At 39.3% G+C, this 18,457-nt stretch overlaps 1 protein-coding gene across 1 annotated transcript; it reads right to left on the bottom strand.

The window, feature by feature from the left end:
• Positions 1-329: 329 nt before the first annotated feature.
• apol (apolipoprotein L) lies at positions 330-7,094 on the bottom strand. Its single transcript, XM_051941341.1, is given in 5 exon segments — positions 330-796; positions 799-1,712; positions 3,518-3,637; positions 3,729-4,319; positions 6,850-7,094. Coding segments are annotated over 5 exon segments (1,674 nt in total). The 5' UTR covers positions 6,864-7,094; the 3' UTR covers positions 330-761.
• Positions 7,095-18,457: the final 11,363 nt, after the last annotated feature.

Genomic DNA, 18,457 nt, shown 5'->3' with positions numbered 1-18,457 from the left:
CCTTGTTACTGATGAGACCCACCACAGTTGTGTCATCCGCAAAAGAAAAAACAATGTCGGCCCTGAAAGATATTCAGTTAGGCTCACAGAGGAGGAAAGAAAATCGAAAATATTCAATTTCAAAAGATGGACTCAGAAAGGTCAGAACGGTTTCAATATGATATCATTTACTATAAAAGCAGAACTGTATAATCTTAATTACAGACTTTACCAGTAGTAATAAAGAAATAGAACATGACATCTGAAAGTAAAATGCAGACTTTGTTTTTTTATTTTTCGTTTGTGTAAAAAAATGATAAATGATACAAATCATGAAAAAAAAGCAGAATTTATGTTCCATGATTTTTTTTTCAAATTCTATCTTAATAAGACAGTAATCACAATAACATTTTAAAGTTGTATTTCATTTTTTTCATTTCAAATGAAGTATGTATGCTAATATGTCTGTGATTAATTATGTTGTAATACAGGTTTCATCAAAGCTTCAGAAATACATGCTGGTTTAAATCAGGAGAATTGCAGATAATTAGCTAAAAGCAGCTCAAAGCTACATTTTATTGTTCTTTGGTGCTGAACTGTGAGCTAAAAGCAGATACTAATTTTGGTTTAGTTACATGAAATGGAGCTGATATGTGATCACACTGTTTATTGGATGAGCGCTGTCTCTTCATTGATTCCTACTGGATAACTGAAGACTGTTGTTCTTTCAGTGTTTCAATCATTTTATCAGAGGGAACTGTTATCTCTGTTCTGCTGTCTGTCTACATCTCTGGATAAAATGGTGTCTCCAGGACAATTTTCTTTTCTCTGATGTCGGCTGGCCTTCATGCAGAGAGTCATGGATCTTCTTCCATGAGTCCATCTCTGAGCTCCACAGAGCAGCTCTGGCTCTGATGAGCTTTGAGACTTCAGTCTCACTGCCTTTAGACAGACTGATGCTGTCTTTGCAGATGAAGAAGATATCCATGCCAAGGAAGAAAGCGTTGGCTACGATGAATCCGGCCCTTGCGGTCTTGGTGAGTGCAAGAGGCCCTTTGACTGCAGCCTGACCAATATCTGGGACATCTGCAGCCACCCTGGGAACGTTACGCAAGGCTTTCCCTTCCTGAGCCACCAGTTTACCAGCACTTGATACAACCTCTTCCACTTTTAACACCCTCAGAGCAGAGGCACCATCAACAAGCGCATCAATGCCTTTACCAACATTAGCACCAACTTTACCAAGCGCAAAACCTACTCCCACAGCTACACCTACGTCATTTGCTTCCATTTTGCTGACTGGTTGATTTACCACCTTCTCCAGACATTCCTGGAGACTCTGCATATCCTTCATGAAGCCCTCAAATGTTTCACCAGCTTTCTTTTGTTGCGTAGCATTTACTCCCATCTCTGTGAAGGTGGTGACAGCACTGTTGACTGCACTGGTCATTCCCAGCCCAACCCCGGTCATTGTCAGAGCCAAAGAAACTCCCGCTGTGAAAGGAATCAATGCCAAGCCAACAATGGACAGCACACCTCCAACCGCCCCCACTGAGCTGCCCGCCACACTGGAGATCTTTGCACCCTTATTCATCCTGTCCAGCTGAACAGCAATCTCCTCCAACTTCTCTAGAAACTCCAGCATCCTGGGCTGTCGTTCTTCGAACTGACTGATGAAGTCTGAACAGGACACTTCCTGGAACAAGCACACCATCCGGAACGGCTGGTTCCTCCTGAAAGGAGAGAAGGGGAAATTAAGAAGGAATTAATTTACAATATGGCCTTTACGGTTTACACTAAATTTTACATCAGTTCTCCCAACAGTACTTGCAATATATCAGTCACACGTGTAAATGGAAAACTTTAAGGTGAAGTCATTAGGATTCATCATCTGCTGACTGTGGATATCTGCATCATTTTGTGTTTTTTGGAAATAATTCCAATCCCTACTGAGATATTGTGTCTGTTCCATCCACTGGACCATGTTGCTTAGACAGCAGTCTTTATACAGAGCAGGAATGTAAACAAAATTTTTTTTCTTGTAATCAACAACTGTATTTTTCGCAGTATGTGTCAAATGATCTTTTGTAGACCTTGCACAAGTGTCCTGATGTGAGATTTGGATCCTAAACACATACACTACATGCCAAAAGTTTGGAGGCAAAATCAAATATGTATAAAAAAAAAGATCATAATTTCATTGGCATCCTTGCAACAAAACAAAGACAATTATTGTATATAGAGTCACTGATCAGAATACATTTTTAATATAATTATCAGGTATTTGCGTTCTTCTTGCGTCGACTTTGCTTTCATCAAAATCCCCGCTTCTGGCTTTAACAACAGCATGGCATATACGAGGCGTTCATTTCACAAGTTTTTTTTAAGGTATGTGTAATGAATTGCATTCCAAGCTTTCTTGAGTTCATCAGTGAGAGACTGCTGATTCGTGGGACGCACTTTTCTGACTGATAGATCCAATCCGTCTCACACAAGCTCAATTGGAGAGAGGTCTGGAGATTGAGGGGGCCAGACCATCTTTCAAAGATCACCTTCCCCTCATTTTTTGTCCCTGCTGTTGGAGCCATTTCAGTTGGTAACCAGCAAGTGGTGCTGTGACGTGTTACCTGTGTATTTAAAGGCCACACTAATTGCCACAGGTGTGGCGCAAATCAAGAGGTGAATTGTTTTTGACCGTGGTTTATTGTGGCGCGGCATGACCGACTGTTTATTGGAAAGACTTTGCTCTTTGTTAAGTTTGATGAACTCCAGAAGGTAAATAAATTGATGAATTCGTTCATAATTGTGAGTTTGGACTATTACTTTTTGAATAGATTCTACTGGTGTTACTTTTGTTATTTTTTTGGACCACGACAGAGTACAAGAGCACGTCAGAGCGGCCAGAAAGCCACGCGTTCTTAACACAACCAAATTTGCATCAACATCCGTAATCCTGACAGACCCTGGAAGGAGAGGGTCATTATCTTGCTGCAAAACAAACTTTAGACCCACAAGTCGTAGTCCAGATGGAACTGCATGATGCTGAAGGATGCTCCTTCTTCATGATACCCTTCAAACAAATCTCCTACTGAACACCTGCAAAACGTCCCCGTACCATGGTACTACCACCTCCATGCTTTATTGTGGGTGTTATGCATGGCGCTTTAAGATGATCAACAGCTTGTCTGCAGACAGACTCTGTGATTTCCACCAAATAGTTCAAACTTGCTTTCGTCGGTTCAGAGAACTTGTTTCCAGTCATCATAAGTCAAATTTTTGTGTGCTTTTGCCCACTTATACCTCTTTTTCTTACAAAGTAGTGTTTATTTGTTTGTTTTTTTGCAGATACACAACCCTTCAGATCAGCCTTTCTCAAACATATTTTCATATTTGTGATAGGTTTTACTTTGTCATGCTGATTTCCTCTTTGTTCAGCTATTGTCTGGTAACTCCAATGTAAACCTAAAGGTAAATTGAGGAAAATGGTGCATATTAAAAGAAAAAATCTAATCATGTAGTGTACCAAGGTTAAACCTACCTAATTTCCTCAAGCTGATTGATGTGATCAAGCATCCTTCGTACGTCATCTTCAGTCAAATCCACATGGAGCTCCACAACAGTTTCCACAGTTGTTTTCAGGCAAAAGTCACTGAAGCAACTGTGAAAGACAGTTTGACTTATTTTCTGCAGTACATGGAATGTATTGTGCAACATATGTGTATCATTTAGTTTCTACAACATCAGTTTACCTTTTGTCCAGCTTCTCACACACGGTTTTGGTGATCTGTATGTATCTGTCCAGCTGATATGCCAGCACTTCCACATTCTGAAGTTTGGGGAGGAAGAAGACGCTTGCGTCTCTTTTAAACTCCAGGAGGAGAGGGCAGATCTGCTGTGCAGCACTGATGACCACCTCAACGTATTCAAAGCTGATCTCTTCAGGCAGGTGCAACACCTGGTTCTCCATGAACACATGCAGTGAGGTGACTGCCAGCTTCTCCACTGCATCCAGGAAACAGTCAAGCTTCTCCAAACCTCCCAGAGTGTTCTTCAACACTTCAGCCAGCTCCTTCTCCAACTCTGCACGCATTTTGTCTGCCTTCAGGGTTACCTTGCTCTTTAGATATTCCCCAAAGGCCTTACCTTTGTCCTCTGACTTCGTAACATGGCTGATGTTTAGGTCGATTTTGTCTTTCCTGTTTTTGATGTCCATCATTATTTCTAACTCTGTCTCTCTCCAGATAATCCATTTTGAGTACATCTGACAGAATTCTCTCACTTTGTCGATGTAGGTGAGGGTATCTGTGCTGTAGCGGCACAAGGCCTGTTGTAGTTCCTCTCTGTAAAACAAAACATCATCCAGATGTGAAATTTAAAGTGAAACTGAAACAAATACAATTATACTATGCCTATAAAAAATAGTTAATCCTCTTGGAAATGTATACATCTCATTGCTCTTTTATGTCTTGTTTTCAAACCATTTCTGTGTAGCTTTGGCTGTAAGCTTTGGGTCATTGTTTTGTTGGAAAATAAATCTCCTCCCAAGTCGTAGTTCTCTTGCAGACTGCATCAGGTTGTATTTTATGATTTTCCTATCCTTTGCCAAATTTATTTTCCTCAGCTACCCATTCAAGAATCAGCTTACTGCTGAGCCTCACATCATGATGCTGCCACCACCATGCTTTACACTGGAGATGATGTGCTCATGATGATGTGCAGTGTTTTGTATCTGCCAAACATAGCATCTACTCTGATTGCCAAAAACTCCATTTTGGACTCATCAGACCAAAGAAACTTCTTCAGAGTTTCTCACATGTTTCTTTTGAACTCGCGTTGACATTTGCTATGCGCTTTTTTCCTCATAAAGCTTTGACTAGTGAAGACCAGACAGCAGTTGTTGTATTCAGTCTCTCCCATCTCAGCTGTTCAATCTTGTAACTCCTTCAAATAAGTCATAGTTGTCTTGGTGACCTCCCTCTCTGGTGTCTTTCTTGCACAGTTACTTAGTTTTTGAGACAGACCTGCTCCAAGCACATTTACACATCATGTTCCTTTCATTTCTCTGATAGTTGAAAATATTCTTGAATTCATCCTCTGACTTACACTTTTCAGTAACCTTTTCACTGAATTGCTTTGAGTGCTTTTGTGTCTTTGTGGTGTAGTTCTATCCAGGAGTACTGATTCAGTAGTGAATGGACTTTCCAGATACAGATGTTTTTATACCACAGTCACTTGAATCCTTCTCATTGATCTGCATTTCACTAATTGTGTGAGTTTTAGCCCCAACTGGCTGCACCTGTGTTGAATTATGGGTCCATATTTCTGCAATCAATTATGTTACATTTTATATTTTTAATTATAGTGGAAATACAATATGAATAGAACTTTTTAAGTTTTTTGTGTAAGCTGTTGTGACTTCAGGGCACAGCTGATCATTTTTGCTATCTGGCTGTCGACTCAAAAGAAAATAACTAAACTTAATTTACTTCTGTAACATTCCTCCAGTGCAATTCACACACTGTTTTGTTACAGTTTCTGCAAAGATGTATAAGCTAACAATAAATAAGAACACAATGCAATATTTAGTATATTTTCTTTTTGTTTTGTTTTGTTTTTTTTACTGAAAAAAATAATAGATTATTTACCTCGTTCAGGCCTCCATAGAAACAAAACATCTTTATGCACTGATGCTTTTCAACACGCTAAGACTGCTTTAGTGAGCAGTCACAAGAAAAGTATTTCTTTAACAAATCCATTTTGAGATGTAGAAGTAGGAGGAGCACACATGTAAATATTAATATTAAAGATGCTTAAATGTCATCTGGCTGAGACACATGAATCAGAATGAGCACAGAACCACCTTCAATCTTATTTATAAAACACACTAACATGCTTCAACTACTTCCACAAGTCACAATGTCTGTAGTTAAAAACGACTGTTCAGTCTCCATCACTGATTAAATCTCATGTTTTGCAATTCTAGAGTTTGACCAGCAGATGTCACCAAAGCACAAACAGTTCCTCAGTGAATAAAAGCCTTACAGAAAGTTTCACTTTCGCTTTGACTAAGTAATGATATTTCTAGTACACATATATTTACAAGTGATATATTTAACACACAATAACATTATTTCCTACAGTAGTGGAAGAGCTCCATCACAGCTGTTTGATTTTCCTTCTTCAAGTACATACAGCAATAGTTACATTATAATCACAGACACATTTTAGGAAATTATAAAAACTAGTAAACTGTGATTCTGTGTATTATAGCTCACCTATATGGAATAAAGGAGAGTATACAGTGTGATCTGATGCTACATCCTGACCGATCCTGCCTCTATATTCAGAATAATGTGGAATTGAAATGATTTGGATCATCATATGAATCTTGCTTCACTCGGATGCTGCAGGTATTCAATGAACTCAGAGGAAAGACTGCTGCAAACAACCGGAAGTAACAGACTAAACATCAGCTCCTGCTAACATTTGAACAAAATTTGTGTCACTTTCATTAGTCTTTTTATTCTGAGCTGCTCTGTCTTCATTACAGTAAAGTTGTACTTTGTGGACATTTTGGTTTGTAAAAGGTGTGAAATTGTTCAGCAAAGTGAATGAGAAAGGTGTTTTATTTTGTGTTTTGACACACAAACAGAGTGATTAACTCTCTGTAAAGGTTTTGGAGCATGATTTGGACTCAAATGTGGAGGAAAATCTTCCCCAAATGTCTTCATAAAGTCAAGTACCTCTCTTGTGCGCTTCTGTCTGGTAATGTAACAGCATGCAGTAGAGGTTTAGGAGGTCCGGCTTAGTAACAGAGAAGTAAAAAGTAATGTCTCAAATTGAAAAAAGTTGAAACACACTGTGACCTACCTTACAGCAGACATCTCTGTCCTCTGTGTACGCTGCCTTCAACTCCTCACCTTTACTTGCAGGAATAAAATAAAGACAGTAACAGATGGGAAACCTGATGATTTGCTGAGATCAACAGTGTGTCGACTGAATCTGCTGAAATCAGCCCTCAGAAAGGAATTTAACAGGTGGGAAAGGTTTAATTTCTTTTGGTTTTGTTTTCACATTTCGAGTTGTACCCATTTCTGCAAAGTATTGCTCAAGTATCCGATGTCAGATGGTGTTTGGAGATAAGACAGTCACAGCTTAACTTGTTGAATACAGATTCTTCCTGTTCGGAAATGTGCAAGTTTCCTGAATAACAAAGTGACTGTTTATCAACATGAAACATCTTTTTGCTTGGTCCCTTCAGAGGTTTTTCATAGGATGGCAAACAAAAAAACAAAAACAAAACTGAATTTCATGAATTCTGGTTTGTTGTTGTGGTACAGAGGCCTGTTGTAAGTCTTTATGTATTTCACATACACTTTGGTTTCTTATTTTACAGTTAATTTTAGTTGTCAGTGTGACCACAGAAAAGATGGCGGGCTGTATTTGAGAGAGGAAAAATTCACCAATGAACAATAAATGAAACAATAACAACAAATGAAATAATGAGGTGTAAATTAAATAGTCAACCATGAATGAAATGGTAAACAATAACAATGAATTACTCCATAACTTGTACAGAGCAACAACAGCACAGAGTTCTGATCACTCTGCCAAAAAATCCTTCTCAGAGTCTTTCTGTTGTCAAGAGCTTCAGCCGTCACTTCATCAGTAAGTTCAGCAGCAGTGGGAGTTTCTGCTGGACCTTCATCAGCTGAAACAGCATCAGTCGGGCCAGTCTGAACGATGACGACTGAAGCAGAGCTGAGCACAGGCTCACTGAGATCTGCTGTTGGAGGCTCCTGTGGACTTTCTCCTGCAGGAGCTGTCTGATTGTCTGGTAAGACAGAGCTCTCTGAAGCCTCATCAGCAGCAGGAACGGTGTCATTTCTGCCAGCATCTTCTGGAGAGGAGGTGGCTTCATCTGAGGCTTCATGTTTACAGCAAACAGCAGGAACATTTTCAACAGCTGAGCAGCCGGCAGCTGAGTGTGTGTTTGCTGAGGCATCACCTTCCTCTGATGACTGGTATGTAAAGCTGATGTGCTTCAGGCTGCACAGTGGAGTAGTGGTTAGCACGTTCGCCTTGCAGCAAGAAGATCCCTGGTTCGCGTCCCGGCATTCCTGGGATCTTTCTGCATGGAGTCTGCATGTTCTCCCTGTGCATGCGTGGGTTTTCTCCGGGTACTCCGCCTTCCTCCCACAGTCCAGAAATATGCTGAGGTTATTCATTACTCTAAATTGACCGTAGATGTGAGTGTGATTGTTTGTCTGTATATGTAGCCCTGTGACAGACTGGCGACCTGTCCAGGGTGTCCCCTGCCTTCGCCTGAGTCAGCTGGGATAGGCTCCAGCACCCCCCGTGACCCTACTGAGGATAAAGCGGTGTATAGAGAATGGATGGATGATTTGCTTCATCTTTTCTCTCCTGGCTGGTCCCTTTGTAACATAACATTATTGGACTATAATTACTGATGCTTTACCATACATGCAGGATTGAGAAATGTGTGCAACAAATCGAGCAGTGCAGCAGAAACTCAGACCTTAGCCTCTAAAACAAACACCTGCAGACTCTGAAGGACTAAACGCACTGCAGGATGCACGCTGAAGGCCTGCGTGTGTGTTTCTGTGTTTCTGTGTGTCGGCAGCGCAGCAACAATCATGTCAAAACGCTCACTCAGCTGCACTCAGCTCAGCGCAGACACCCGGGAATCAGGGTGGAGACGCTGCTGACATGGCAAAGTCTTCACACGCAACATCGCAGCGAAACATCAACAGCAGCTCAGAAAGTAACTAAGTACATTTACTGAAGTATAGCTTTGAGATATTTCTATTTTCTGCAACTTTATATATCTACTCTGCTATGTTTAGTGACACAAGTTATACTTATTACTCCATTACATCTGTTTCATACTTCAGTTGCTTGTTAAGATTTAGATTATGAAAAAAAACATAAAAAATAATTACAACGTTTGATTATGCAGTATAATTTGAGAGGCTACCCAATACCCTATACTCCCCAATATACTTATATGTACTTTGATGCTGATACTTGTGGTGTTTGCATGACTTTGTGACAGAGTCATATTGCTGCTTTTGCAATTTTAAATGTACATGTCAATATAAACCTCATCCCCATCAGTGCATTAGAAGACTGTGTGAAATAAACTGCAATCAGTTTGCCAATCTTAAAAAATTCGTGAGTTTTCTAATTCAAACTTATTCAAAAATAGTTGAAATTTACAATCTAAACCAAAAATATATACATTGACTTCAGAGGGGTGCATAAAAGACTGAGTGTCTGTTTGAATTATTTGATGACAGACATAAGGAAATAGTTGTGCCTGCTCAGGGAAAAAAGGGGTGATTCCAAAATAAAAGCCAGACAGTTACACAGTTGGTTGCAGCCTTTTGAGGATGGTGCCACTGAGGACTATTTGAGCACATGGTAGAAGATACAGACAGTACAGAATGTCAGCATAAAGAAAGTACTAGAACAAACACAACTGATTCAAATAAAATACTGTAAATAGCAAAATACCATAGTACATTCAAGGAAAGGCAAATATGGGTATGAGGGATAAGAGCAAAATTCTAAGAAAGAAAAGAATAGAAGAAAATAGAGAATTAAACTATAAAAGTGCCAATAAAAATAAAACGAACAAAAAACGTAGTCTCAGTGTGCATTGAGACACTGCTCCCAGAGCTCCTGCAACATTTCCTGGAAGTTCTGTCATGATTTTCTTAAACTGTGACAAAATGTTGGTACTTCAATTAGAGCTTTATTTTGAAGAAGAGAAAGAAGTCACAGGGAGCCAAATCCTACAAAAAGGACAGGTGGTGAATCAATAAGTGCGTTTTTAATGGATGATTTTTTTCCCCCAAATCATTCTTAAAACTATATTCTGTTTACACTGAGGCAGCTTGTGGCAACTCCGTAGTTGCTCTTGTCTACACTGGTTATCATTTATAAATGTCAGTTATGTGGGGCAAACTCCAGAACTGTTGAGCTGTAGATTCAGCAAAGGTTGAAGTAATGATTAAACAGAAACTAATATTATAACCTTCATGAAAGCCGACTTTACTGCAGGACTGCTGTTTTAAATCGCATAGGTTTTAGTTCAGTATTGATTAAAAAAAAACTAGCATCAGTATTATCACAGACATTGGAAAACCTGTTGTGAATGGATGGACATGCATAAGACAACATGGATGGAGGTAGAGACAGAGACAGAGCACCGCCATGCTGCTGGGGAAGTTCCAGAGTCAGCATAGTGTAGTTGCAGGAGATACACTTCCTGTCTTCACACCGCTGACATCCTCTGGTGTTGGCCGTACAGCTTGCGCAGTCTGAGAGCTGGAAACACTGTTCGTCTGTCAGGTCGTGCAGTGCAGAAAGGAGCAGGGAAAGTGTGGCCCGGTGGTTTGAGCTCCCAGGGGATCCAGCTACTTTTGACCCAGTGGCAGCAAAGTCCAGGCCCAGCAGTTAAAATTATAGTTTATGGTTCAAAATATGATATTTTATACACTACCGCTCAGAAGTTTGGGGTCACTTGAAAATGTCCATATTTTTGAAAGAAAAGCGTTTTTTTCCCCCCCAATGAATGATTAAATTAATCCGAAATGCAGTCTAGACAATGTTAATGTGATAAATGACTATTATAGCTGGAAATGGCTGATTTTTAATGTAATATCTACATAGGACTACAGAGGAACATTTCCAGCTACATCACTCCTGTGTTCTAATGCTACATTGTGTTAGCTAACGGTGTTGAAAGGCTCATTGATGATTAGAAAACCTTTGTGCAATTATGTTAACACATTAATAAAAGTAAGAGTTTTCATGGAACACATGAAATTGACTGGATGACGCCAAGCTTTTGAATGGTAGTGTATTTACACTCAAGACTGATACTCGAATTTTGGCAAGCAAAGTTGAACTGCTTTATTATATTTATATATGTTAATGATATCATATTTGTGTGTGTTTGCTTTTTTTTCCATTGAAATTTGAGTAACAGTTTAGAAAAACCCCAAAGTTGTTTTTTTAAAGCTTGATATTATAATGAGGTTAACAAAATGCTCTTGTTTCCCTGACTAAAATGTCTTTCCAATATATACACTGTTAATGCTCATTATAGCCTTCATTTTTTGTGTATATCGACCATTTATAATGTTTTCATGGAAACCATAGATTTCCTTCCCTTTAATTACTCACTGTGCTCTCATTTTCTCTCCTGGTGGGAGACACGGTTTTAACCCTGGAGACCACAGGGCCCATGGGTGCTTCCTCACCCAGAGACTCCCTCTAATCAGGCTCATTTACTGAGCAAAGCAACAAAATGCAATCACCTTTAAGAGAGCCTCTGTTTTTCCTTTCTGTTACTTCAGAGCACTACTTACTGGAAGCCCTCCCAGAGCCAAAGCTCGAGGGGCGCTCTAACAAGCCCCCCATTAGGGCTGGATGCGCAGCTTGCTGAGTTAATGTCAGATTGGCATAAAGAGTCCATGTGGGACCAGAGTGGGAGCTGGTCTCGGACCTGATGAGGGCACCCTCCTTGCCTGAGAGGAATAGTTCTTTAATGAAAGCAAACAGTGTCCCAAATCCTGGCAGAGAGTGAGAATTAGAGGCATCTTTAGTCAGAATTCAAGGCCTCTCTGCATTGAGGAGAGTTAGGACCTGTTCTGCAGAAGAGATTCTGCTGAAGGAGAGTTTACTGTACTCTATGGCAGATTGAATGTTACTGTAGGCCTGGTAATGAAAAGATGGTAGCAAAATTGTTTGATGGAATGTTAAAACTGCCATCAAAGTGAATTGTAAATCTTGCTCCCTGTCTGGATGGTAAACATTCCTTCACCATTATATCCCTTGATAATGGAGCCCCTTCGCCTCCCACTTCATCCATGCAGGTATTCAAAAGCATGCTAGTCTGCGGCTGTCAGTAATCATCATTTCTCAAACCTGTTTGTTCAAAAATGGTATAAACCTGTCAGGATGCTGCAAATTTACATCTTGGAATGTTTAAAAATTGAAAATTTTTCAAGCTGTGAAAAAACTGCTCTCTGTATGGTATCCAAGAACAATGTAGGAAGCGACATTTTCTTAAATGAAATTTAAATTACACGACGAAAAAATGCCGTATGAAGAAATGTAATTATGTTTTTTTTTTTTTTTTTTTTACATCTGTCATTTTAGACAGCATTAACATCAGTATTTCAAATTAAGTCACCAGAGCGCTGTGAAAAGCAGTACATTTTATTTAGTTTTTGACTTTGTTTTCCAGTAGGGATGCTACCTGTTATTTATTGTGCCATAAACAATAGTGTTTCAGGCATTTTTACAATGTAAAATATTGTGAGTCATTAGAATGCCTTAACTGTGGTGGTTTAGGCATGTTTACGTAAAAAGCAGCATTTTTGATTTTCGAAGTCATGGAAAAAGAGGTGTTTTCTGAATTATTGAAATTACTGAAGTTTTTTGATGGCAAAAGGAGCATTTTCTTTAATGATAATGCTGATACGCTTTAATTAATGTGCCTTAAAAGCAGCAGTTTTGCTTTTTAACATTGTTAAATGGCCCTTTTATTGTAATTTCACCCGAGAACTATCCAGGCGCTTTGCATGTTTTAAGTTTTTGATGGCATGAAAAACAGCAGTGTCTCAAACAAGAATACAAGAATGACATAGCCTTTGAAAAATTTGCTAGAAAAATTGTCATGTGTTTCTGGATTTTTAATTATAAGACTTCTCTAATTTACACTTTTGATCAAAATGTCAGTTTTTCAAGTCTCTCTCTGACCCAATGATGAAGGCAAACTTTTATTTAGATATTAGCACGTATGCACATAAAACAAGAGAGTTTGACTGCCAGTGCAGTGAGTCAGTGTCAAAAATCAGACTGACTGTAATTATATCAGTGTAAGCCCAGTTAAGCCGAGTTGATGCAAAAGAAAGCTTAGTGCAGCTTTTGGTGAAGGTGCAAACATTTACAGGAGAAACCTCATAATCTGCCTTTTCAGACTTCCTGTTTCCATTTCACTGTAGAATCTGACAGCTTCGACTGTGATGTTTCATCAGAGTGCACTAAAAAAAGCAACAAATAGTAGATACACTACTGTAGATACACAAAACGTATTTGTTATGTTCACTTACATGGGGAAATTGATGTTGCTGATGGTGATGTTAGGGATGTTGAGAGGATGGAAAAATGCCACCAATCCTCTGAGAGTGTAACTGATCCAGTCCCACAAAACAGTTTTTCAGGACAACACAGAAGCAGCTACAACTCTTCAAAAAACTGCCCTGAAAGAAGTTCTGCAGTCGTGGTTCTTGTTGTCGAAACACTCACAAGGGTTTTGATTTCCCAACAATGGCTCACAGTGTAGTGCAGTGGAAAAAGGCTTATAGATAGACATGTTTCTTATATCTACTTAAAATGAATTTTTAGTTTCTATTTCTAGAGATAGTGTGTACTAATTTTAGACCAGACATTGTTCTGTGGTGGTCTGTGAATGAACAGACAGTGTATTTCATTGAGTTAACAGTCCTGTGGGAAAATTCAATGGAGGCAGCTTATGAGAGGAAGAAGGCTAGATATGCAGACTTAAAGACAGAAACTGAGCAGAGGGGATGGAAAACCAGAGCTGGCCCAGTTGAAGTGGGGTGTAGGAGTTTTGTTGCAGGGTCAGCTTTTTCACTTTTGAGGGAGCTGGGAGTGGAGCGGCAGAGTCTGAGGAAGAGGGAAATGGCAGATGAGGCTACTAGATCTAGTCAGTGGATATGGAGTAGGAGAAATAATAATAGTTGGAGGGTGAAATAGAGTAAGTGAAGGAGGGAGGCAGAAGACAAGCCCTCTCCATCAGTCTGCTTTCCCCGCCTTCTTTTCCCTCTCCCAATAGGCAGAGATCCAGGAAGAGGAAGTGTAGAAAAGGTGGGGGCGTGGCCTGAGTCTCTCTGGGACCATGCTGCCTTCTCAGGTGAGTCTGTGGTGTAAGGTAGTGGCTGTGTCTTTGTGTTTTTCTTTTGTTTGTTTTTTTCTTGTTAGGTAGCATTAGGAATGAGTAGTTAGCAATTGGTACTTGCATCTTAGATGAAGTCTGCTTGTATAGTTTCTGTCTGTGGTGAGCTTTGCTGAAGTAGTGATGTATTTTAGCAATTAGCTATTAACATTAGCATGCAGCACTTGCAAGTTTGATGAGCTGGCTTGTATAGTTTCTTTTTCAGTAGTAAGTTTGCTGTGGACATGGTAGTAGTCTTGCAGTTAGCATTAGCATTTAGAGGGCTTTATAAGTATAGTTTGTCACTGTTACAACCCTGGCTCGTGTAGTGGGTGAGGGAAGTAACATAAGAGCCAGTTGGTGTTGGCTTTAAAGATATTTATTAAAAAGAAATGAAAAGGAGGTACAAAAATAAAAGAAAAACGGAGGACACTAGTGCGACGTGAAAAGAAATATAACAGGAACAAAAAGAGACTCTAAACTAGAGCTATAAATTTAACACAAGATATCCAAAATGTACCCAAATAATCCTAAACGCAAACACAGCGTGTGTAGCAAACGAGAACAAAAAAGACTAGTGCCTCCACAATCACAAAATGGACGGTTGTCTAACAAAGTTTCTACGATGAGGCACATGGGCAAGACTGGAGTACAGTGACAAGCCGTCATCCCTCAGGTCCAGCGGCTTCTTATGCTGGGCCGTGCTGGGCCGTGGCTGCACCGGATTGGCTGAAGAGGGCCCAGCAGCTGATTCCAATTAGTCGGCAGGTGACACTGATTGGCAGCAGCCTGAGAGGAATGACAGGCACACACCACACACGAGCACTCACGCACACACACAAAGCACAGAGGAAGAACGCACACAAAACACAGGGGAGGAGCCAGAATACGGCTGCGGCCGTAACAGTCACTTTTTAGCAGTTGGCAGTAGGTATTCAGCATCTCACACAAGCTAACTGGTAGCATCTGCACTGGTCACTACCTGGAGCATCTCCTAGACAGGCCTGGGTCAGTTGAATGTGGCAGTGCTGTTTGGATTGTGTAGGAGCAGTGTGAACTGGCATTAGGAGGGGGTGAATCTAGGATGGGACACCAGAGTTCACCTCCTGGAGGTGTTGTGGAACTAAATGGGCAAAACACAATTGAAGGGAGGTTTCCAGCTGATGACCCCCAGAGGTGCGTTGAAATGAATCACTGCTCACTGGTGTGTATAGTGATGGGTCAGGGATCCTTGGTCCTTCATTAAGAGCACATACTTTTTGTTTGGCGCACAACTGTTTTGTGTTTAAACTAACTAGTATTTAATCAGCCCACTTTGTGAAATTTGTGTTTTGACTTCACACAATATTAAGTTGATACATTATGATGTCAACACAACACATCAAAATAAACTTTCACCTTTGAAAGCTAAACTGCAAATTAAAAATTTGTCTTACAACAATGCATTTAAGCTTTATTTATTTTTCAGGGTGTTATTGAAGCACTTCAACATTTTCACTGCCACTTGTAAAATCTTCTAAATACTTCTTCTACCTTTTGAATTCTGTCATTTATTCCCTGATCGCCACCCATGCTTTTATTCTGACTAAGTTTTTTTTAATTTTTTTTCAGTTTTTTAGCACTAAAGTGCATTTAATTTGTTAGTGTTTTTTCTTTAAATTCATTTCATATCACCTTTTACACATATTCAGTGCCTTAACATGCAGCTATCCGGTGGCTCAGAAACAGTAAATGCTGAACTAAGAGCAGCAGAAATGCAGCTGTCCAAACGTGTCTGACCGGACCTCATCTGGTTTCTGACATGAAGCCCTGAGGCCTGAGAGAAACATGATGAGGACTTTTTTCACAAGGAGACGTCCAACCTGGACAGACTCTGTTTATCTCTATGACGCTGCTGTTATATGAGCAGCTGAACGACAATTTTCATCCTCTTCATTGGAGCTGAAATGAGGGTCTCGACCCAAAAACAAAGCTCAGGATGTGCTGACACGGCTCTAAATGTAGACAGTGCTGATCTCTGCTCAAAAGCTGTTTTAGATAATATTAAAGAACATTTTATAAATTTTAAAAACATGCATGTGTGAGTATGGGAGCTGCTGCTTTGCTGTGGAGTATCTGTAAAGGAGAAATTTGGGTGAAATCATGATCTATATGTTTCTGATTATACACGTTTATTGAACTGTTTCAGTGCATCCAGTTGTCAAATGAAGTTTAAAGCTGTTGGACAGAAAAAAACACAAAAGTGCAGAAGAAAGAAGAGTTATTCAAAGCCTTAGATTAAGATTTCCTGGTAGCAATATGCATGCATGAAGCCTCTGATGCTGAAAAATCAAACCAATGCAAGGTGGCCAAAACTGCAGTTCCTCGAATTGCCACTTGATGCTACCTCTATAGACCTCCATGTTAAAATGCCCATCTTTACCACAGAAAATGCGTACAAGGTTTACAGCCTGGTACAAGAAACTTTTTTGGTCATGACAGTTAAGTTCCCTGTTCGTAGCAGCTGTACCAGGGGTTAAGTTTTATTTAAAGCTTCAGTGTCCCGTCCGCGGGACGCTTTGAGATCTGCGTAAGCATTTCCTTAAATCTGAAGCTGCAAACGCGATTATACAAACACTATACGCCGATGGAAAGCTTAGATTCTCATGAATCCGCCGGTATAAACCACTTTCAGATGTGATTACCACAGCGGGTGAGAAAAACACATTTGTCCGGCAAACAACGAATATCCATCCATCCGTTCTCTATACACGGCTTCAACGCACACAGCGCGACTCACAATTCCGGGTTCATTATTATACACAGATGAAAATATTCCACGAAAAACGGCCATAATCCAACCTTGGACATCCAGACGAAACAAGCCAGTAACATATTTTGTCCAAAAAATGTCCTGAAGTCGGTATATACTCCACGAATAGGTCGTTTTCAAGGAAATGCACCTCACGATGCGCGTCCAAAAGTCCCTGTATTTCTCGTCATATTTTAATTGACAAATGAAACATTAGCGATTTTTTTGTACTGAAAATGGCTGGAATTGACTGCAGCTTATAGGGTTAACACACATTTAAATTGTGTTAAAGCTCAAAGTTATACATTATAAAGGGCATGGTGGCTTTAAGATGAGAGCCTTCGTAGGACAGTGCATGGCTCAAAAACAACTCATCTCCACTAATGTTCAACCTTTTTGCTCGTTTTTGGTTTAGCTAGGACTAAAACAAAACATTGATTAAAAATAAAAAAACAATGAAGCAAATAAAACTATGATAACCCTCAATCAAAAGTAACCAACTGTTGCTGCTGTAAGTGTTAGATTCTTAGAATAATCTGAGTCATGAGGCTTTCTGCTTTCAAACATTGTAAAATTCGTCAAATTGGACACTGAATATTTAAGTAACTGTTCAAAACTCAACATATTCTACTTGTGCAGAGGAACTTTCCTCTTGTTCATTCATTCTCCTCTTGTTTTTCTTCATGTGGCCCCTTGGAGGGGCCTGAGCCAGAGGTTGGGAACCATTTAGCTAACTGCATATGAAGCAGATAAAGAAACAGAACTAACACACCAACATTAACCTTGTAATAATATAACTTAGAGTAATCAATCAGATAAAAAAACCTGCTGCTTCTGGTAATTTAAATTCATGCGTTTGCGCAGTACTTTAACTTGCATATTGAGAAATTATTTTACAATCACAAAATGTGCTACATTTATTTATTTGCGCTAATGCTTTTTATTGACTTCATATTTCAAGACATTTTTTTTAAATTTTTTCATACTATTTTAAGATATTAAAATACCAACTAAAATATTAACATGCAATATTCATGAAGATATGTTTCCCTCTTAACAACTAAAATTTTTAATTGTACAAAAATTAACCTAATCAACGCCAATTCACATTTTATTATCTTTTGACTGACAAACAGCAGCCGTGATGGACGAAATGCTCAGATCCTCCACTTCAAGTAAAACAATTTGCATCAACATATACTAAAAGTAGCAAAAATAAAAGTACTCCTTATACAGAATGATGAGTTTCAGAATGACACTCGTTATGTTAGTGGATTTTTATTATTTTAAACACTTTTTGTCTTGCCAAGTAACATAATCCATAATAATACATTATATTTTATTATATTGTTATATTTGTGTTGATAATCTCAATCTATAAAGTGAATTAAACTGTCAGATACTAGAAATTTGTCCTTTTAATTACTTTTTTAGAGTATGTTTTTGAAGTACTTTTGCTGCAACTGTTACTCAAGTAAAACCTTCTAAGTGCTTCTTCCACTTTTTGAATTTTTCATTTTCAATTCTCATCTCCACCCATGCTTTTATTCTGACCGAGGTTTTTCCGTTTTCTGGCACTAAAAGACATTTAATTTGTTCTTTTGTTGTTGTGTTCCCCCCCCCCCCCCCCCCCCCCCCCATTCAGCTACTTGGTGGTTCGGAGGCAACAAATGCTGAACTAAGAAATCCCGATG

This window comes from Acanthochromis polyacanthus, chromosome 21 (genome assembly GCF_021347895.1).
Source record: "Acanthochromis polyacanthus isolate Apoly-LR-REF ecotype Palm Island chromosome 21, KAUST_Apoly_ChrSc, whole genome shotgun sequence".
NCBI classification, from domain to species: Eukaryota; Metazoa; Chordata; class Actinopteri; family Pomacentridae; genus Acanthochromis; species Acanthochromis polyacanthus.
The sequence above is the reverse complement of the archived record's forward strand: the minus strand, read 5'-3'. Positions and strand labels throughout refer to the sequence as shown.